This window comes from Electrophorus electricus, chromosome 26, assembly GCF_013358815.1.
Source record: "Electrophorus electricus isolate fEleEle1 chromosome 26, fEleEle1.pri, whole genome shotgun sequence".
NCBI lineage: Eukaryota > Metazoa > Chordata > Actinopteri > Gymnotiformes > Gymnotidae > Electrophorus > Electrophorus electricus.
The window spans coordinates 10,557,444-10,575,840 of NC_049560.1; the positions used below are offsets into that span (position 1 = coordinate 10,557,444).

General features: G+C 44.6%; 1 protein-coding gene across 4 annotated transcripts; it reads left to right on the forward strand.

Moving 5' to 3' along the window:
* The first annotated feature begins 5,198 nt into the window (after nt 1-5,198).
* rbms1a (RNA binding motif, single stranded interacting protein 1a) lies at nt 5,199-18,397 on the forward strand. Of its 4 annotated transcripts, none has more exons than XM_027018309.2 (14): nt 5,199-5,458; nt 9,228-9,409; nt 12,333-12,391; nt 13,846-13,937; nt 15,030-15,187; nt 15,300-15,379; nt 15,481-15,605; nt 15,822-15,871; nt 16,251-16,338; nt 16,664-16,714; nt 16,977-17,087; nt 17,178-17,258; nt 17,458-17,536; nt 17,945-18,397. In XM_027018309.2, the coding sequence occupies exons 1-13, from the start codon at nt 5,408-5,410 to the stop codon at nt 17,530-17,532; spliced, it is 1,203 nt and encodes a 400-aa protein (XP_026874110.2). In that variant the 5' UTR covers nt 5,199-5,407; the 3' UTR covers nt 17,533-17,536; nt 17,945-18,397. The 4 variants fall into 4 exon arrangements, with proteins under 4 accessions (XP_026874110.2, XP_026874112.2, XP_026874111.2 ...); XM_027018311.2 differs by having other exon boundaries at nt 15,481-15,596; XM_027018310.2 differs by having other exon boundaries at nt 15,490-15,605.

Genomic DNA, 18,397 nt, shown 5'->3' on the forward strand with positions numbered 1-18,397 from the left:
ACAAATCACCCCACTCCATTTAATTCCCTCTGCTCAGTACGTTCTGGATGGGTTATATCACAGTGTGCCTGACTCTCTGTGAGATAATGGGGAGGAGAGACTAATATGAAATTAAGGGTTTCCTATATGCTAAAGCCCCAGTAACCAGAGACTGCTGACATACATGAGCAAACCAAGCTCAGCGCTCTGAGCACATTTCAGAGAAGAGATCCCACGTTCTGAACATTCATTACATGTCATACATCTTTAATGCTGTGGTGAAAATGCAACACAGACTATAGATCAGCATTCTAGGAGAAGCACTGACAAACACTTTGCTTTAGATAAAAATAAGATTTGCATCTCTAGCCAAAATGTGTTTGAAAATGAATGCATATACTGTGCATTTAATATTTGCAACAATTAAATATGTTTGTAAAATGTATATGTATGTGTATGATGTATTGCATATCATAAATAAGTGGCCATATGGCAAATTTTTCCCAGACTGATTAAATAAAGAGACAGAGCAGAAACCTGACTTGGCTAATCTTCTCCTACCTTCCTCCAAACACAGATCCCACAGACAGACGCTGGGCTCTTCCTATTGATCCAGATGATCTTCGGTCTGTCTAAATTTGGCTGGCTGCGCTATCCTGAAACCTTCCTCCTAGTCGGACGCGCCGTGTGTTCTGTGGTCCCAACACATTTGCTCGCTGTTGTAATGTTGAGGCAATACATGCAGGCGACTCAGTCGCTGTTATTGCTTGTCAGAATGGAACATAAAAAAGAAATAACATCCTGGGGTTGCGGACCCTGAGCCTAGGTCAGAGGCATTCCAATCACAGTCCTCAAGCTGCGGGTCCTACGGGTTTTCCACCCTGCCTTTACCTAGAACACAGGTGTGGAGACAAAGTGGCCAACCAGTTACATTAGTCATTTAATCAACTACAAGGGATTATGAAACCCAGGACCAGATTTGCATTTGAGGTCCAGATTTGAATACCATTCTCCTAAGTGAAGAGAATAGTCTACAATAGTCTACATTTGTAAAAACAATCACATCTACATGATAGCAAATGATCAGGAACTATCCTATCCCATATAGCATTATATGAATATTACTAGTAATAGTAGTATGGTAACATATAATATATATATATATAATTTAAATATTAAGATGCAAAAAAAAGAGGCAGACCTATTGTATGAGGCAATGCTGTGTTGAAAACAATGACCCAAGTCAGACTTACCTGTGTTTTGTAACCTGTGTACTGAGTGCCTGACCTTTAGCTGCGTGTCATGGTGAGCTGGACCTGTAAGCCTCAGTGACAGAAAGGGAAGCACGTGCTCAGAGATCTGCTGTCTGACTGCTGTCTATCTGCTGTCTGACTGCTGTCTATCTGCTGTCTGACTGCTGTCTGACTGCTGTCTATCTGCTGTCTGTCTGCTGTCTGACTGCTGTCTATCTGCTGTCTGACTGCTGTCTATCTGCTGTCTGACTGCTGTCTGACTGCTGTCTGACTGCTGTCTGTCTGCTCTGTCAATCTGCTGTCTGACTGCTGTCTGACTGCTGTCTGACTGCTGTCTGTCTGCTCTGTCTATCTGCTGTCTATCTGCTGTCTGTCTGCTGTCTGTCTGCTCTGTCTATCTGCTGTCTGTCTGCTCTGTCTATCTGCTGTCTGTCTGCTCTGTCTATCTGCTGTCTGTCTGCTGTCTGACTGCTGTCTGTCTGCTCTGTCTATCTGCTGTCTATCTGCTGTCTGTCTGCTGTCTGTCTGCTCTGTCTATCTGCTGTCTATCTGCTGTCTGTCTGCTGTCTGTCTGCTGTCTATCTGCTGTCTGTCTGCTCTGTCTATCTGCTGTCTGTCTGCTGTCTATCTGCTGTCTGTCTGCTCTGTCTATCTGCTCTGTCTATCTGCTGTCTATCTGCTCTGTCTATCTGCTGTCTGTCTGCTCTGTCTATCTGCTCTGTCTATCCGTTGTCTATCTGCTCTGTCTATCTGCTGTCTATCTGCTGTCTGTCTGCTCTGTTTATCTGTTCTGTCTATCTGCTGTCTATCTGCTCTGTCTATCCGCTGTCTGTCTGCTCTGTCTATCTGCTCTGTCTATCTGCTGTCTATCTGCTCTGTCTATCTGCTGTCTATCTGCTGTCTATCTGCTGTCTATCTGCTCTGTCTATCTCCTCTATCTGTGTCCTGGCCAATGGGCCAGATGCCCTGCTTGGTACAATGTGACCCTACGAGGACCACTGCCTTTGAAATGGTCCATTGTCAACCTATTTTTTTTCCACTGTGTGTGTGAGTGTGCGTACGTGTGTACTGTGCAAACACAGCATGCACTTTTTTTTTTTTTAAAAAGCTGTCCTCTAAGCAAATGGAACAGGACCTGAAACCACAGAGCGATTACGCAAACATGTCAGCCTAGGCTCGACGGACTCGTTGTTTACGTGCCGAGTTTGGAAGGTTGCTAGGTGACGGCCTCGGTTCAGACACATGGGCCCAGGACTGCACGCCTTTCCCTTGTCTTCTCCGCTGTGGCTTGCATGCCTGTGGTTGTGGGAGAAAGTGTGTGCGCCAGTGGCTGGAAGGGAGGATGGGATGAATGTTAAAAACCCGTGACCTTTGGACAGGAAGTGACTGGACACCCACAGGGAGGTGGGTGTGTTTGTTGACTGGTGATTGTGAATGATGTATGAGATAATGCCAGGCATGTTTCAGTATCTTCCATGTTTGAAAGCGTATCATTTTAGATAATGAGGATATGGATATCAAATTCAGAGGCAGAAAAAAAGGTACAGCCGTAGTATATTTTAAACAAAAAAGATGAGGAAGTACTCTCAAATGATTCATTTCACTTCTGTTATTCAGCTTACAAGTGTATGACATCATAAACCTTGAAAACACCATCATTATCTTAGCAGAAGAGAGACTGTGCAAGTAAACATGACCCATGAGTGCAGGGTCAGCAGTTGTACTGACACTGCCTCATGCAGACATTTACAAACACAATCCCAGCATGCTTCTCTCCCTGTGTCACACCTTCCACTCTATTGAATCCCCCCCACCTCAGTCTTTCCCTTCCTCTCTCTCTCTCTCTCTCTCTCTCTCTCTCTCTCTCTCTCCCTCTCTCTCTCTCTCTCTCTCTCCCTCCCTCTCTCTCTCTCTCTCTCTCTCTCTCTCCCTCTCTCTCTCTCTCCCTCTCTCTCTCTCTCTCTCTCTCTCTCCCTCTCTCTCTCTCCCTCTCTCTCTCTCTCTCTCTCTCTCTCTCTCTCTCTCTCCCTCCCTCTCTCTCTCTCTCTCTCTCTCTCTCTCTCTGTCCTTCGCTTCCCTCTGTTGACCTATTGACTTTGCGCCTTTAACCAGATAGACTGTCTGTCTTCATTCTGGTTTGACCTTCCATGTCCAACCCACTCTATAAAGACCCTGCCGCAGTGGAACAGGCTGCTTTCAGTGCAGAAGAATGAATTGTTCCAGGGCAGCTGGGACAAGGAGCACCTTTACTAATGTTGGGGTTTAATGTCAGAACCTTTGCAGCTAGTCATTTATCTAAGCCTGTGTTTTATAAAACATGAGTTTAGATGATATTTTCACTCTCAGTTCTACCTGTGAAGCCCTAGAATATGGATATAGCACAATGGTTCCCATGCTTGATAATAAGACTGCTTTCTCAGATTGTTTATTTAACAATAAAACCTTTCAAACATTTAAATGAATGGTTCTAAGAAAAAAAGCAAATTGAAACAATGAGCATCTTTTTGATGCCAAGGACATTTCATTTTATGCATTGTTGTGTTATTAACATATTTTACACATATTTTCTATATTTTTACATTTTTATAATTTTAACCTTACCTGTTTGTGGAAATTTGTGCCTCTGTAGACTGTAGATCACGGGGCTAAAACTATTTCTGGGCAATACACTAATCCATTTACAATAAAATGCCTCAGTTGATGCATTATGTTTAGTTTCATAATATTATTGTGGTGAAAGTGGTTTGTGGTACTGATAGTCATGGTTTCCACTAAACTACACCCTTCACTTTTTACTGTGGTGCTTAGTAACCTATATTCATTTTAAATCTCTCTATCTTTGATTTGTTCATTACACTTTTAGACTAGCATTTCACTGTGCTCTGTTAGTAAGTCCTGATTACATGCACTCTCGCACACAAATCCATACAAAATCTGTTTGGCAGCAACACACGCATGTAAGGTTGTGCTCTGCCACTACCATGCTCTGCTTCCCATCTCCCTCTCAACCTGTGACCACAAGCGGCCTTATGACTCCCTCCGAGAGTATCGCACAGGCCGAACCATTTCTACTGCAAGGCCCGAGCCTGTGAGTGAAATGACTGGGCTGTCTTATCATTGTAACATTGTCGTGTTTTACTTGCACAAGCAAACCTCGTTACCTCAAACAAAACTAGATCTTAAACTTAAGGCATAAGTATTGCTCACTTTTAAATGTATCAACTCAGTGTAGGTCACATTTAACTATATATTAATATTAATGCCATTCATTAAATTCATGTTGGCATTTCTAGTGCTTACACGAAGATGCCTGTTATTTTGGGGTGTTAAGTCTTCATCCAGTCCGTAAGGGAGGTGCGAAACACGATTACAGCAGGGCATTATCATATGTATAGATAGGTAAATCCACCCGGGTTAATCCCAAATGTTATTTCTGCGGCAAACTGAATATTACTGACCCAGGAACAGTTACAGCACCCCGTCAGGAGTTGAGCTGTGTTATTTTTCCAGGTTTTGGTAATTAGGTCTGCTCATGAATAATCTTAATATCGTGTGTTAGGACCACGTGTTTCTTCTGGTTACTGGGAAAATGCGCGATACTGGGATATGCCCAGTGGCCTCTGGCACATTTCTACGGCAGGATTGTAGATGGAAATCTGATGGTTAGGTTGTGGAATGTGTGGTATGCGTGTTGGGATCCACCAAGACCTCGATGTAGGGGAACACAATTCTGCCGTCAAATTTAAAAAACACTCTAGCGTGCTCGATCTCTGTATATCCCTGTGGCAAAAATAATGTGAATAAATCTGTGAGGATAAGCTTTTAGTGATAGCTAGAGTGACTCGGAAAAATAAAATCAGCCTGCTATTAGACATGCGGTGCCCCCGTAGTGCGAGTGAAGCGTGGATCAGTCCACAGTAGGTGGGTCTTTGCGGGCAACAGAACGAAGATCAATGAACTGGACCATTTACCCGAACTGGTCGGACTGGCCGAGGTGGGAATAAACCTTACACGCTCCTTTTACGCAAAGAGCGTTTTCGGTGGAACCTGCTCGGCAAGAGGACGGCTGGAGGGCGATGTGGAAGACCTCTACTTCTACTGTAGCCTGATATCCTGTTATATTGTTACGGAGAAATCTCTTTTTTATTATTATTATTACTGAGGAGAAGACGAGGATGATCTTCGCCAACACGGCCAACCCAGTGAGGACACCTTACCGAAAGCAGGTCGGTCGCAGGACACGCTCGGAGCGATGCACAGCGGACGCGCACACCCCGCGGGTGTCCAGCCTCCGCCACACAGCCTTTCATTTTAACACGGCAGTGAACAGGGGAATATACACTCGTGATTGGGTTACCTGCAGCGGGTCCTTCACGTTTCGCTTCGTTTCGTTGTGTAACGCTTCCGCCAGGCCTGCTGGCTGGGTTAATGTTCATTATTCCCACTCCGTTCATAACGGGTGGGCCTATTGCGTTCAAATATTAATACCACTCAACCAAATACGCCCGCGATGCAGACACACAACTGAATTTACAATTACTCCAATCAAGGTGAAATTCGCGTTAAAAATGAAGCCTTAATTGTTTTTTTTATCATTTCCGAGCGAATGAACGCAGTTGTAATAATACAGAGCGCTGGTCTATTGCTTTAGACGTGTCTGCAGTTGTGCTTAGGGCCTTTTTCCACCAGAATATCTGCGTTGGGGGCGAGTTACAGTGATATCTCTCCTAAGTATCTCATTAACAAGACTGGTGGTCTTTTCAAGGGTTAGTTTGGCAGAAATATTAGCACAGTCGTGTTAATGAGAAGTGAAACGGTGCTGTAGGCTCTATTGAGGAGAGTTTCCCATGGCAACTTCTGTCAGGAGAACCTTGGGTGTGCGCAGTAAACCTCTGGGTCATGCATATTCATCAGCTTGTACCGTATCTTACAGCAGTTGGTACGGAAGGGAATTGTTGGGTGTGGCCTGATGAGGAGAAGGTCAAAGGGGCCAGTAGTCAATACTGGTTTTTGTTCGTGTTTCTGCATGAAGGTTTGCTTATGTTAATGAGGACACGTGCTACCTTGCAAACAAGAGATGCACATATTTCTAAATGCCAGTCTTAAGTTTTCTGAGGTAGAGCTGTACACTGAACGGAAGCGGATATGCACACATCCACACATTTGCATATATTCTTATGTTGTGCTGCTCAGATTGATGGGTGTAATAGAAGCAGCAGAGGTTAACAGGACTCTGGGATTTCACAGTTTATAGGAACCATATGGCGCAGGATGACTGCAGCACATAGCACAGGACCCAGGGGACCCGCCGACGCTTGAAAGATGTCCCGGAAATTGAATCTGATCTCTCCCTCTCTCCCCTTCTCCATTGCTTTTCCCCTCTCTACCTCTTCCTCATGCCTGCTTCCAGTCGCAGTCTCAGTCTCAGTCTCAGTCTCTCTCTCTCTCTCTCTCTCTCTCTCTCTCTCTCTCTCTCTCTCTCTCTCTCTCTCTCTCTCTCTCTCCTGTCGCTTGCCTTCCTCATAGATTTCCAGTGCATGTCTTCTTCTCTGTGGAGTGCACTTGTACAGTTTATTAACCATGGGCACATAACAAGGGAAGAGAAACCAAGAGGGACCTAACCTTCGTGGTACAGTTTTGCCACCAGAGTAATTTGTCACAGTGGGCCTGGAAGCTACCGTATAGTCCTAACCCTAGGACGTCTCCACCAGGGTTTATTGTTTAGTAACGCTGGCTTTTGTGAGCGGGCTGTCTGTTGTCCCACTCCTGACTTTCCATCTCTCACGGGAGCGTTTGACAGATACTGATGGACGCGTGTCGCCATGGCAGGCTCACCCGAGCGTGTGAGATCGGACGTGCGCAAGGCACTTGAGTAGAATGTATCAGTGTGTGGGGCAACTTTCCCCCGTACAGCAGAGTTTGGGTGGTGTTTCGCACCCGCACTCATCTGTGTACATGTAGACACGCGCAGGGCGTGCGTGTGAGCGGCGGAAGTTGCCTGTAAACTTCCCACAGCCATTACTCTTGGTGTGCCACGGACGCTGTAGCTACCTGCTTGACTTTGACGTGCTCTACTTTTTCTTGCCATGGTGCTTTCTAGTCCTTTTATTATTATTATTATTATTATTATTCAAATGCTTGACTGGAGATGTTTTCATAGGCAGCCATTTTGTGTGAACAGAGGGCTAAGTGGAGTGAAAGCTGTTCTAATGAGCGAGTCAGAAACAGGAAGTGAGTGGGTGATGTAGGCAGCTGTGGGCAGAGGCCTCCTCTTCCTGCATCCCATGATGCATGCCATATCATGTGACCTTTCCAGAGAAACATTCCTTTCCTCCCTTTTCCAGGCAGAGGCATCGGTCACAACGGCCAGACGCCGGTGTACATGGCTGCCCTGTTTATGGGGGCGTGTTTGTCATCAGGATGCGTGCTGTGGTATGACCAGGTTCTGCTGTGAGTCAGGCTGCATTAGCCTCGCAACTCCAAATATTTGTTGGGTAGAAACTATAAGGCACGTCCTGTTGAAAAAGTGGCACATTTCCTTTCATTCAGGTTAAAGTGTGTGTGTGTGTGTGTGTGTGTGTGGGGGGGGGGGGGGGGGGGGGGGGGGTGTACACCTAAAGTTCTGGCTTGGTTGAAGCCACGCTGCACAGACAGATTGTACTATATGTGCATAAGCTTAAACTACTACGTCTGGTTCTTAACATGAGGGGTTTTGCTCAGACGTTTTTAGTGATTCATTACTCCGTTTTTTTTCAGCCTCACTCTTCTGAATGTCTGTCATTGCTGTCTGGTGACTTATTTTTTAAAAAAGGAAAAGTTTTGTTCACAAATAATTCAGAGAAATTGTTTTTAACCAAGAAATTAATTTTTGAAGTTAGTTAGAGCTTCAGGAATCTTGTAGTAAATGTGTGAGAAGCAGGCCGGTCAGCACAAGGCCAGGGGCACAGCTGGAGCTGCCACAGTGAGAACCCCTCTGATACTATAGACTTCTGAAGTTTACACAGAGTGCAGTGTTGCACTATAAACCCATTTTATGTGCACTATAAAACAGAGGCGCACAGCTCACAGCCCTCAGGGTCTGGAGAACTACTGATTTTCCACCTTTTCTTTAGAAATCGGATGTGATGACTAGTTAATGTTTGCGGAATGATTTGTGTCCTATCCAAGGTCTCAATAAAATGCAGACATTTTCCCCATTGACGCATACTGAAACTTCATTTTCCCAGAGTTCAGTTATTTGTAGCTTGGTCTGATGTAGTACTCTGCTAGGTCCACTGGTAGACTGAAGTTGTGTAGCTCAGACTTGTAAGCTGTTGGTGTGGAGCTCAATGGGGAACTGCTGCTTCAAGAATAGCAGGAGCTGCATGTACACGTTAACTCGTGCAGTGACGCTCATTGGATCTGTGATCGTCACACTAGCCTGCTAAACAGCTATAAAGAGCATGATGCTTGTTTACATTTACGTTTACGGCATTTGGCAGTGCTTGGTCGTTTACTTGTAGAATACATCCTATCCAGTACTGTAGGTTAGTCCAAGATGCCAATGAACTAGAATACTGTAGAAATACAGGAAGCCTAGATGTACAAAACAATAAGTGCAATAAACACTAAACATTAAACAATACCCTGCAATAAGTACACAATGATGCATGATTTGCCATTTCAATTTGAGTTCTCATTAACTCTGCAGTTATTTCAGTCTGGTGATCTTTGTGGAGGAAAGATTTTATTTAAAACCACTTATTTTGTCTGGGTCAGGGCTGAACGGAGAGGGAGAGTAACATTCATAACATGATGTTTAGAAAAGTGTGTGGCGCAATTATGATTCATCAAAGAAAAGTCTGAGATTGTTTGGCCACTGTAAATTCTTGAACGGAAACCCATTTTTTCCTTGGGAAATATCTTTAACGATTGTAAACACATGCACTGTTCTTGTTTTTGTTTTTTGCTTTCCTTCAATGTTCACTCAAACCTGTATGTCAATCACCCTGGCAGCCTCCAGTTGCTCCACCCACTCTCCCGATGGCCCCACCCAGCCCGAGCACCAATGGCAGCACGAACAACAGCAGCAGTAACAGCAGCACAACCGGATGGGAGCAGCTCAGCAAAACCAACCTCTACATCCGCGGGCTACCCCCCTCAACCTCTGACCACGACCTTGTCAAACTTTGTCAGCCGTGAGTATTCACCAGGAAACCACCAGAATGCAGATCATGTCTGCCAATATATTACTGAGATTATACACAGACTTTTTATATATATATATATATATATATATATATATATATATAGTTTATATAAAATATATATTATATAAAATCATTTGGTACAAAATGAAACGGCTTTAGTCAGGAAGCGTGTGTTTTTTGTTTTTTTTTTCCTCCTTTTGTTCCCAACTTCTGACTGCTTAACTTTAAGACTAAGACTAATCAATCAAAGCATATGCAAAATGAACTTTAAAAATGGATTATTCCATATTGTATAAATGTTTGAATATTTTCTTGGGATGCTGCACTGAATCTCACTTGCATTAGGAGGCTGAAATTTTCATTGGTGAAGCGCATAGCTTTGCCATGATTTTCGCCTGGTTGTCATCTTAATTTCTGTTCATTTAAGGTTGCTATTTTGATCACCTTTTTAACTAATAAACCCTTGTTTTGGTATGTTATTTATGGCTTAAATGACCCCTCTCTCGCTCTCTCCTGGCTGCTCTGCTCGAGTGTCTCACATGAGCAGACACTGAGCTCCCGAACTGTAACCCAGAGCAATAGCATCTATTTGCATTCAGCTGGTTAAAAACATGGTGAAAACCGGCCACTGTGAATGTAACAGCCCTGAGTCAGCAGTTATTTAGCAAGAAGAAGAACGAAAATGTTTGTTTGCTGGAGTTCAGGCCTGTGCTCGCAAAGCTAGGAAAAATGGGCCTGTGGTTTTAGATGAAGAAGCTTTATTTTATTACACACTTTTATCACTATATACTAAAAATGCTTTACTGTGTGTTAAAAGCAGTAACATGTACAGCACTATGCGTATTGATATTGGTATAACGTCAAGCATGTTTTAAATATTAGCACTTTTAACTGCGTAGTTTTTCCTTCTTTCTTTAAGCAGCTTCCACTTGAACCTGTCTGCTTGTCGATCCAGTGCTGACAGTCTCACACTTCAGTACTTAACTAGCTTTGTGCCCCTAATTCTAACTGATATTTTATCAGTTCCCTTTCTGCTGTTGTCCAAGTAGTTTCTCAGAGGAACACGTTTCCAATCTGCTGAAGTACATGATGATGTTTTTGGTAATATATTGGTGGGATATTGGTGTGTTGTTTTTTTTTTTTTTTTATTTGAAGCTCTGTCACACATGGTACAGTAATCCTTTTTTTAATTAAATTCACAAAGCTGGAATTTGTAAGTGCATCCAGACACCAAGTGCTAAGTGCCCTCTCTCTCTCTCCACAGCTGTTCCCACACATGCTGGCAGCTTAATGGATGGGTTTTACTGGGAAAGGTGGTGACCGCAATCAGACCAGATAGATGCTTAGTATTGATATCTGGTGTTTCATGGGTTCTTATTGACCTTTTACCTTAAACATCCTTTTGTGCTACAGCGTGTACTCAGTGTACAGAGATGGTGAGGGAGAAGGCCTGTATGCGCGTGTGCAGACATTCCAGTCAGGAATAATCATATGTTCCATCTGGGGAATCTAGCCATCACTATTTTAATCTGCGAAATTGTGAAAGTTGGTGAGAGAGTCCATAATCCCCTTGGACTGTGTACTGGTCAAACATGAATTAATTTTTAAACAGTGCCAAGTTATTCAAGCTTTACATCAATACTGACTTTTGTTGGTTCGTGTGCTGTAAATGTATCTAGCTGATAATTTTGTTGATCTTGTAGAAAGTGATGAAGGATTTGTTGATGAGCTGCAGGCAGACGCACGTCGTTGTCGTGGGAACAGCCGAACAGAATTTTGCGGCAGTGCAAGGAAACAATGCCTGCCCCCCAGGAGCGAAGGGTTCAAGGCCAAGGTCGCATGGCGTCCGTGCTGGAGTCATGTGATCTGTACGTGAAGCCCCATTGGCTCCCTACCCTCATTTCCTTGTCTCACTTCACGGGACTTTCTGAAGAATGTTTGTGTCTAGAGGGGAGCACAGAGACAACTCGTGTGGTCATGGTGTGTTGACTATCAAATTAGACCTTCAGTCAGCTGAACCTCTCGGTCATTCTCTCCATGCTATAGTTTGGTGAACCAAGCCTGGAAAAAATAGTCTAACCCATGTGACTGGGCTCACTGACACAGCGTTAAATACAAAGAGTTCCTGTAGAATTGAACAGCTCCTTTACAAACAATATAGACTGCCCAAGTTGCACCAGAAATAATCCTTGCATATTTGACATTTATCGTATATCTTTTAAAGAATCATAAACACTTAAAAACAAAAAAAAAAAAAAACACTTAAAATGTAGGCCAAATGGCTATAAATGTCTCTTTGGTGAAGAACTGTTTGAAAATCAGAAGGTCTCCTGACAGTCAGCAGTTGTCTCGCAGCTTGAGCATTAAGCCTTCAACAAGAAAGACCAGACAGAAGTCGGGCGTTGCGGAAATGAAGAAAGGTGAGCGTGTCTCCTCTCTTCATCCGTACTGCAGGCGTGTCAAGAAACGCACCCGCTCACACCTGCTTTCCATCCTCAATGGCTTGATGGAGAACAAGCACGCACACAGCGCTCACATGCGCACACGCTGGCCTCGGGGTTGTTTCTTCTCCTGGTTTACAGTGTGCCATGTTTGCTTTGAACTCTGAGAGCTCAGTGCGGTAACGCCGAGCTGTGGCTGGCCCTCTGTCAGAGCTCTGCAGGGTTCCCCCAGCATCGGAGCAGCCGGACGGCAGTGGTGCAGGGCACCCTGTGTCTCCTACAAAGGCCTCTTTTTATGTCTGAATCAATCGCCTTGAAACTGGAGTTCATATTGTTGTTTTTTTGGTGTCATCTCTTTTATGCTTAGCTCACACATACTTGTTCCTTCATGCCTTATGACACATGTGGACAGACTGCCTCTGTCAGCAGATGATGTATTTACTGTGACCTTTTTTTTTCTTGCTGTGCAGGTATGGGAAGATTGTTTCCACAAAAGCCATCTTGGACAAGACCACAAACAAATGTAAAGGTTTGTCTGACTTATTTATTTCTCTAATGGCACAAGTCAATCTTCTGTTACCATATTTTATGCAGAGACTGCATCAACATGTTTATGTATATGTTTGCTTTTTGAGTCTAATGTAGTAATTTACATGCTTCTATGGCCCTAACGCATGATTTTCTCATGCTGTGCATATCTCTTTCCACAATGTTGGATCTCCTGTCCAGTAAAACACCCCCACCCCCCACCCCCACCCCCCGAGCCCAGTCTGCTCCGATTGGTCAGCTTGCCCACTCGGTTCTGGTTGGTTCACAGACAGAGGTTCCGCCCCTACACGTTTCGTCGCTGTACAGACAGAGCCGCCTTTCCCAAGCGGCTGTGCGCACCGGTGTGTTTGAAATGTCACAGATCGTTCGTGTCCAGTGGTTTCCAGGCTGTTCACAGTCTGGTGAGCTGCCATGTTCTCGGCAGACAGCCAGAATTCAGTACACATGCATAAGATCACAGCGCGCAGTAGACATGTAGCCAGCCAGTTAGCACAAGCCTATAGTAACAGTTTGCACAGCTTGTCCGTAAATCTACTATCGGTGTTCGACATCTAGTGATTTAAAAAAAAATAAATATCACCACCATATATCAGTTTTAGGTAAAACGGCCTGCATCTGAGTAGTAGAACGGTATTGCGGTAAGGGTAGTTGTTAGCCTTGTTAGCCCAGAAGCCTACAGCTAAACGCTGGGTCTGCAGCTTAGCTGCAACCAACAATTCCACCCTGGAATACTCATAGTAGCTAACTTTGCTTTGAACATCACAAATTCACAAAGAATAATACACACCTACAGGTTGTGAACCCGAGTTTTATGTTAGGACACATAAAGATGGAACTGGATTAACTCCGGCATCGACCTGCGTACAGTTCTTGAAGCAGACCTCTGAAGTGCTGAGCACACAGTAAAATTACTGGAACGGTAGAGAGAACAGTGGTACAAATGGATTTCAGCCACTGACTTTTGTGGTTTACCTTTGGCCGAGCATACAAAGGAGTAAAGGAGTTCCCCTCACGGCGCAGAACGCAGCATGTCCTTGACATGGCTAAAAACCGACCAAAATTTTCCTGGCTTCCCTTACTTACTGTGTGCATGCCAAGCTTGCTGGTAGGTGGGAAATACGGAAAGTGTTACAGGATTGTCTTCTTGTAACAACGAAAATGGCTGAAATTCCAACGTTTCAGCCAACTGTGAAATGTGGATTCTGTGGGAGACATTTACTCAATCTGGCAGGTACTTTGGGCGTTGTAACTTTGCAAAGCGTTTACTTGCACAAAATGCTACATATCGCATGACAAGAAAGGTGAAAACAAGAAAAATCATTAACATACACTTCATATGTTGTGTATACATGTGTGGTGCAGTGTTACATAACGTGTATATGAATATATTACAGTGTTGTGAATGTGCAGTAATGGAGCATGTCCTGTCTTCAGGTTACGGCTTTGTGGATTTTGACAGTCCAGTCTCGGCACAGAAAGCTGTGTCTGCGCTGAAGAGCACTGGCGTTCAGGCCCAGATGGCCAAGGTGAGCGTGCATTCACCACATCACTTGCTCCATTTATGGCATGGACGTCTTTTGTTGGCACCAAGAGTTGATCTGGAAGTGGATCTCTGAACATTAAACCCCCCCCCCCCCTCCACCTTTCTTTCTCTCTCTCTCTCTCTCTCTCTCTCTCTCTCTCTCTCTCTCTCTCTCTCTCTCTCTCTTTGATTCTCTCGTTTGTTCCCTCCATCGAGAGCAGCGCTGACTACATTGCTGTTGCATGTATGTGGGTGTATGGGAGAAGCCAACTGCAAAAGCCTGCCTTTCGCCTTGGTGACCTCCTCCCACGCCTCGCACAGACGTATCTGCGCTCGTCCTCAGTTATTCCTCCCCCCCCTTCCCCGTCTGATCCGCCCACCTCTCTGCCGCTTTCCCCGGTCCGTGCGCTCGCTCCCGACAGTATGTGCTTTTGTGCAGCTGCGAGCTTCCGTTAGTCAGTGCTTGCCATGCGCGTTGATGGCTAGATTGTGGTGTGTTTATATTATTTATTTATATATATATATATATATAATATACACACACACACACACACACTTCTCCCCCCCAATCGCTTGGCCCCATGTCGTTTCTACTGCCACACTCAGAACAGCTCGAAAGGGGAGCTTCCGCAGTCAACCAAAGGCCACATGTTAATCCCCGTTCATCACCATGGCTACGACCTCTCGTTAACTAGAGGGTTATTGAGGATTGTAAATCCAGGCCACCCTTCTAAACCAAATTGCTTCATGGAGAAAGAATGTCGGATGAGCGTGAGGCGCAGTGCAGCCTTCAGTGAAGCTCACTGGGGTTTCGCTGCCGTTCTGACTTCAGGAAGACGTGCTGGGATGAGAGGAAAAGAATTTGATTGATCGTGATTGAGGATCACTAAGCTACGCTGGCCAAGTGTTTTGGAGAAGGATAAATCTTGGCTGTCAAATGATGAAGCCCTCTTTTGTTGATTTCAAAGCTACCAGAAAGCCCCACCAATGAAGCATCACATGACTAGTGCGTAGTGCATCACTGTAAGGACCGTGAGTCTCTGTGTGTGTGTGTCTGACAAACGGTAGTCACACTAAGGCGCCATGCGTGTTACAGCAACAGGAACAGGATCCGACCAACCTGTACCTCTCCAACCTGCCCGTGTCCATGGATGAGCAGGAGCTGGAGAATCTCCTCAAGCCCTTTGGACAGGTCATTTCCACCCGCGTCCTCAGAGACGCGCACGGCATCAGTCGGGGAGTAGGCTTTGCCAGGTGGGTGGGGTCGTCTTAATGAGGGTGTTGGGGATACTGCATGCATGTACGCCAGGTCAAAGGTCATCACTGGTTCCTGATCCCTCTTTATTTCCTCCTAACTGTCTCTCAGGATGGAGTCGACGGAGAAGTGTGACGCCGTCATCTCTCACTTTAACGGGAAGTTTATTAAGTCCTCATCAGGAATGCTGGGTAGTTATAAATTACATTCCATCTTCCCTATAAATCTGACATGTCCCTGTTTTGTTAAAACATAAAAGGGTAAACTTAAGGTCTGTGTGTGTGTGTGGGAGGTGTTTCAGGTACATCGGAACCTCTGCTCTGTAAGTTTGCTGATGGCGGCCAGAAGAAGCGTCTGAGTCAGACCAAGTACGTCCCCAACGGGCGAACCTGGACCCGGGACGCCGAGGTGAGACTAGTAAGTCCATCTTCTGTCTTTCAGTGCGTGTGTGCGCTTGTGGTTGCAGTGGCTTTAATTAGCATTTATTACAAATGTTTGCCTATTTCTAAAAGTGTTCCCCCATTGCTTTAAGGTTTACTGTTTTGAGTTTTGAAGATTTAAGTGACCCATTGTATATCTAATAAGACAGAATTTGGAAATGGATTTTGTTCCCGTTTCTCCCTCTCTCCCTAGAGTGGGATTACATTGACCTATGACCCTAATGCGACGGCCCTCCAGAACGGGTAAGTGTTGCTTAAAGCTTCTCTCCTCTTCATTGGAGCAGGACTTTAGACAGGAATCTAGCCTAGAGTCTAGTGTAACTTTGTCATACTCTGTGATTGGAACATTTTAACATGTAGTGATTTGGAATATTTGAAATGCTTGTCAGTTGAACAGGATCACTTCTTTTTTAAGGTTGCAAATCAGTCCTGTGGGTAGAACATTCTTTTAGGAGGGAATTTTAGAGGATTTGGATATTTATAGTGAGTTTACTCAGTCAAGCTAAATGTAATGGTCCGCCACCTGTGCTTTGACTTTATGATGAATGAGTGTTAGTTAAATAACTGCTAAATGTAAAGCTCGACCTGTTTCAATGTATTGTATCACTCTGTTGCACAACAGGTACTACGCCCCTCCCTACAGCATGGGGAACCGGATCATGGCCCAGACAGCCATGACGCCCTATATCGCACCCGTCTCTGCCTATCCGGTAGAATATTTCTGTCTGTCTTTCTTTCGCTCTCTTTCCGCACCGCTGCCTTGTGGGGTGTGTGTGTGTGGGGGGGCGGAGGGGGGGGGGTCTGTATTTATTGAGTTGAAGGGCTGAGTGGGTGAGCAACATGGGGGACTAGGGGCAGACAAAGTGGCCATTACACCCCCCCCCCCCCCCCCCGCCCTTACAGGAGGGATGAGAAGAGCAACACAGCTGTGCCAGTATAGTTGGTGTTCTTTTGTGCCCATCTTGCTGAGGGTTTCATTTTCAAACGGCACCTCCGTTTATCTGTGGATTTCATTCTGTGTGTGTGATATTATAGGTCCAGAACCCCTCCTGGATGACACATCAGCCTTATATTATGCAGCACCCGGTAAGAGAAATATACCACACGTTGCCTGTCTCCTTTCACGAGTATGTGCACTTATGGATGGGTGCGTGCGTGAAGGGGAGTGTGTGGGTATGCCTGCCTATGACATTAGGAGTTCATATGTTGTCTGATCTCTTTGACAGATGGTTTCACCCAAAGCTTCACCTTCTTTCCTTCTCACTTTGTTTCTCTCCTCGTCTATGCTGAGATTAGCAAGTACGCCTGACTCGCTGTGCTCTGACGTTTTTGCACGTCTCTTCCTCAGGGAGCTGTGCTGTCGCCCTCTATGGAGCACACCATGTCACTGCAGCCGTCCTCCATGTTGGCTCCTTTGACTCAACAGATGGGCCATCTTTCTCTAGGGAGCACTGCAACTGTAAGAGCCGTAAACTCCTGCCGCCGTCTTAAATCTGTCCAATGCTGTCTTTTCTAGTCATGCTAATCCTCTTTTGCTTCTTGATTGCAGTTTATTCCTGCAAATACAGCTATGCAAGGAGCATATATTCCTCAGTACGCACATATCCAACCCACGGCCATTGGCGCTGAGGTTTGTCCTCCTTTTACGACTATATTGTTTATATTATACGACTGAGTTTTAAGTAAGCTGGTAGACTGTCTGCTTTGAGCGTGCCTATCTATGTTTCATTGCTCAATCACATGCATCCTGGTGTTTATATTTTGTATTTACATTACATTATTCATAAATATCTTAATCTGTGACTCAGGAGTGATTTTTATCTTGTTAGGATCCCAATGCTCAGCCCCAGGATATGACCTCCACTGATCCCTCCACTTACCCATTCCAACCCAGCAAGCAATAAGAGGGTAATTCTCAAAGCCGTGTTCAGTAGGACAGACGGTGTTGATGACCATTAAGTGTACAGCACTGCAACCTGTCAGTCTATGTAGTCTCTAATGCACAGTGTTTGTAATGATCACATTGGGTTTCTAGTCTGTATTACAATTTATTTGTAATTATGATATTGGATGTTTATACCTGTAACTACTATGCACATGCCAGGTTTCTGCAAGGAAGACTAATCTTTAAAAAAATAAAAACATGCAAAAAGATTAAAACAAGGAGGGGCCGAACAGTTTGAAAATGCCTAAGCAGATTTAGAGGTTAGTCCCATCTAGTTAAGGACAGGCTGGCACCAAAATGGCTTCTGCCTGACTGTACTCACGCCACACTAAATTGTTCACTCTCTATATATATATATATATATTTTACAGGTGTGCAGTCAGAGTTGGGGTCATGGAGGGCTGCTATGACTACAGGCTCAGCTTCTTCAGAGAGGAAGTGACATCATAGAGAAAATGACACTTTTGCACAGGTTCCAAAAAAGTCCATGGTGTAATTAGCCAAACACAAACCACCTCAGAGGGCCTTGACAGGTGCAACACGTCTTCAGCAACCAAAACAATGCAATTCATCACAGACAACAGACACAGGAGAGAAGTAAAGTTTTATTTTGCTAATGAAAGGAAAAGAGACGAAGACAAACGCTTATTTTTTACCAAGGACTAAGGCACAGACGAAATCTGTGATTACAGGACACAAACGCAGTGTGTTAGTACCTTTAGATGCATGAGAGGAGTTTTTAGTATGGTTTTTAGTGTGTTTTTACTGACCGTTTCTGAAACACACACTCACACACACACACATTTGCTACACACACTCTCCTC